The 3,522-nt window shown below is 34.9% G+C and overlaps 1 protein-coding gene across 1 annotated transcript; it reads left to right on the top strand.

Moving 5' to 3' along the window:
- Positions 1–1,741: 1,741 nt before the first annotated feature.
- On the top strand, positions 1,742–3,277 carry LOC142524893 (ethylene-responsive transcription factor ESR1-like). The gene has a single exon (XM_075629048.1). The coding sequence runs from the start codon at positions 1,855–1,857 to the stop codon at positions 3,085–3,087; it is 1,233 nt and encodes a 410-aa protein (XP_075485163.1). The 5' UTR covers positions 1,742–1,854; the 3' UTR covers positions 3,088–3,277.
- Positions 3,278–3,522: the final 245 nt, after the last annotated feature.

The raw sequence follows: 3,522 nt of genomic DNA, 5'->3' as shown, positions 1-3,522 counted from the left end.
ATTACGGCTCAAAAATATTTTAAATTATATTTTTTTGTGATAATGAATGTCAAATTATATTAGGTAATCATATATATATATATATATATAATTACGGCTCAAAAATATTTTAAATTATATTTTTTTGTGATAATGAATGTCAAATTATATTAGGTAATCGAACTTATTGACGATAATTTAATTGTTATTCATATCTGACATGACTTCCATGACTAAATAATCCACAAAATATGCCCATTTATTCCTAAATGATTGGGGTGTAAAATCAAACTATTTAACTTTTTACAATTTTAAGGAAATAAAATTTATGGCTCATGACTAAGGATGATAATTTCCTCCGAAATCTTAAAAATTGGTAATTGTATTAAATATTAGTATATGAACAAATATATTGGAATTCATTTTTCCATATATGACAATATAACGATTTTCATTTTCCAAGTTTAAAGTAGCGAATCGAAGGATTAAGAAAATGAAGGAAAAAAATTCAAAAAAAAAAACTAAAAAACAATTTCATTATGTTTATAAAATCGTTTTGAACATTTGGCAACTTTATTTAATTTATGCATGTTTAATGTGACAAGATATGTATTTTCCAAATTTATGGTGAGATAGTTGTGAAACAAAATTAACTAACTCTATATCATATTTAATAAGTGCAATTTATATCATAATCTACGGATGCTTATTAATTAATAACCTCAGTAATTTTAGATTAATTAAAAATAAGTAATTTTTGTGGTTGTTTATAGATTTAATGATATATAACATGTTGATGGCCCTCGCTATATTTCAGTTAATGAATTTGTTTCATATATATAAATAGACCCAATTTAATATAAATTCGAACATAGCTTTGTTTCAATAAAAAATAATAAATAAAGAAGAATTATAATTTTGGAAATTTATATTTTTCTCTTTTCTATTTAACTCCTCAATATCATCAAAATTGAGCGTTATACATGTATCTTTTAATTTTTAACAGTTTTATCTATTTATTTTGTAATTAGAATAATTTTTATAAGATAATGGAGGTACTATTGCATATCAGTATTATGTTAATGTCATATTAATATTGTAGGACCGAGCGCTTGCCGCTTTACCAAAAGCTATAGCCAGTAGTAATAGTTCAACTCAAATCTTTTAAATTGCACAACAGCTCAAGCACCACGGTTTGATCGCTCTACCAAGCAGTGACAATTATTGCACCAAACAACCTCCATCCCAATAATTGCACTCCTTGCAATCAATGTGAATCGAACTTATGACCTTGGCTCTAATACCAATTGTAGGACCGAACGCTTGATGCTTTACCAAAAGCTATAGCTAATAGTAATGATGAAACTCGAATATTTTAAACCGCACATAACAGCTCAAGCATCACGGTTCGATCGCTCTACCAAGCAGAGACAATTATTGCACCCAACAAATATCATATGTCATACGAAAAAAATTGAAACGGCCAAAAAAATTACAAACAAAGAAAAACAGACTTACTAAAATTTGATAATCTTAATATGAAAATCGTAAACAGACAAATATGTACTATACGATTTGGAAATTCACTCAAATTATAAAAAATTTAGAAAGTAAGAAAAATATCAAAATACCACATTTTTTTTAAAGAGAGACATTTTAAAATTTATGAATCATTGGTCATGCAATAACTCTATGATCTCCCAAGTCTTGATTATAAATATATCATTGTTCCCCAAGCTTTCTCACACGGTTGCAGGTGCAAACTCTCCTCCTACCCGACTCAACAGATACACTGCATCAAAAAACTCATTCTCTAACTAAATACACAGAAAACATTCCTCCCCAGATTCTCGCTTCTTACATACTCAATCAGCCATGGAAGAAGCCTTGAGGAGACTCGATGGTACTCTCACCTCAGATTCTGACATTCTCTTCCCACCCACCTCAGCCGTCCCCAAGCGTTGTACTCCAAACAAGAGGTCTCTGAAGGACAGCTCCGCTGTCTCTGCTGGCAACACCATGAGGTACCGTGGCGTCCGCCGCCGCCCGTGGGGACGTTACGCGGCTGAGATAAGAGACCCCCAGTCGAAAGAGAGGCGGTGGCTTGGAACTTTCGACACGGCGGAGGAGGCGGCGTGTGCTTATGATTGTGCAGCTCGGACCATGCGTGGCGTTAAGGCTAGAACCAACTTTGTTTACCCTACTTACCCCACGCACCCGGCTGCAGAAAACCGCATCCCTTCGTTTAATTATCATAAGTCATCCCATCCCGGCGTGTTTGGCTCTCGTCCGACTGTTTCATCGACGTCATGTGAAAACCCTAATTTCGTTTTTGATGGATCTTCATTTAAAACCAGAAACTATAGCAATGGTTCAATCAACATGTTAATGCTTCGAGACTATTTCAAGTCCTCCTATTCCAAGTACTCCGATTATTCTTCTTCTTCTTCCCTCAACTTGCCTCTGCAAGAACAGATGCCTTCAAACTTTCTAAGCAGTTCTTGTTCCTCTCAAAATGCTTTCATGGGATCTTCCTCCTTGATGAATCTGTCATGTAATACAACTTCTCAAGCTACCTGTGTGAACAAAACAATTGCTTCTAATTCCCCCTTCAAAGGTTATTCTTTGAACTCTGCCAAATTTGACGGTCATGAAAATATTATCCCTGGAGCAGGTTTAACAAGCTCGGATCCAACTGACGTCGTAGATTTTTTCCCTTCCGAGAGGTCTGATTCGGGTTTATTACAGGAAGTTATACACGGGTTTTTCCCGAAACCCAAGGCGGTTGCGAAGGCCGAGCCACCGCAAATTTCTTTCCATACGTTTACACCTTCGCCGATGGCTAGAGTTCCCACGAAATTCGAGTTCGCAGTCAAGAATACAAACGGTCACGATAACAATTGTTTAGGTCTTCCCATTGATAATAAGCTAAGAATTTCTCCGCACTCCGAAAATTTCTTCGGCGTCGAATCCTACCCTACTGCTTCTTTCGGCAGTGATTTCCATCCTTCAAGCATTCAGGCGAATGCATCTAATGGAATCCTCGGAGACATTTTTCATTATCAGGAAGCTTTGAATTTGTTTGCAGCCGAAGTGCAGAATGCTTGAAGCATGCATGACGATCAAGAACCTTTTTACTTTATCACTTGAGCTTCTTTTATTAAGCGAAAATGCATTATTTATTACTGTATTTAGGTTTTATTATCAGGAGATTGAAATGTTAGTTTATAACACAAGTTTGCGTCTCTCCCCTCCCATGACGAATTATTTTGTACTGTGCTTCAAGCTTTTCTTTGTACTCGCCTCATCTGTTGCTTTATCAATAAATTTTTTTTCTCTTTTTATTGCAATTTGAATATTTGATTCTCTGAAACGCATGCAGATTGACTAGTTAATATTATTTCTTCATTTATTTAAGAATTTTTTTTAATTCTTGATAGCCATTTGCATACCTGTGGATTTGATTTGAAGATCCTTCCATGACCGAAAAAAGTTGGCACTTCGCATGCTTTTTACCACTTTGGGGCCCTTTCTTGAGTTGAC

Source organism: Primulina tabacum, chromosome 14, assembly GCF_025594145.1.
Source record: "Primulina tabacum isolate GXHZ01 chromosome 14, ASM2559414v2, whole genome shotgun sequence".
NCBI lineage: Eukaryota > Viridiplantae > Streptophyta > Magnoliopsida > Lamiales > Gesneriaceae > Primulina > Primulina tabacum.
This window is presented reverse-complemented; position numbering and strand designations above follow the sequence as displayed.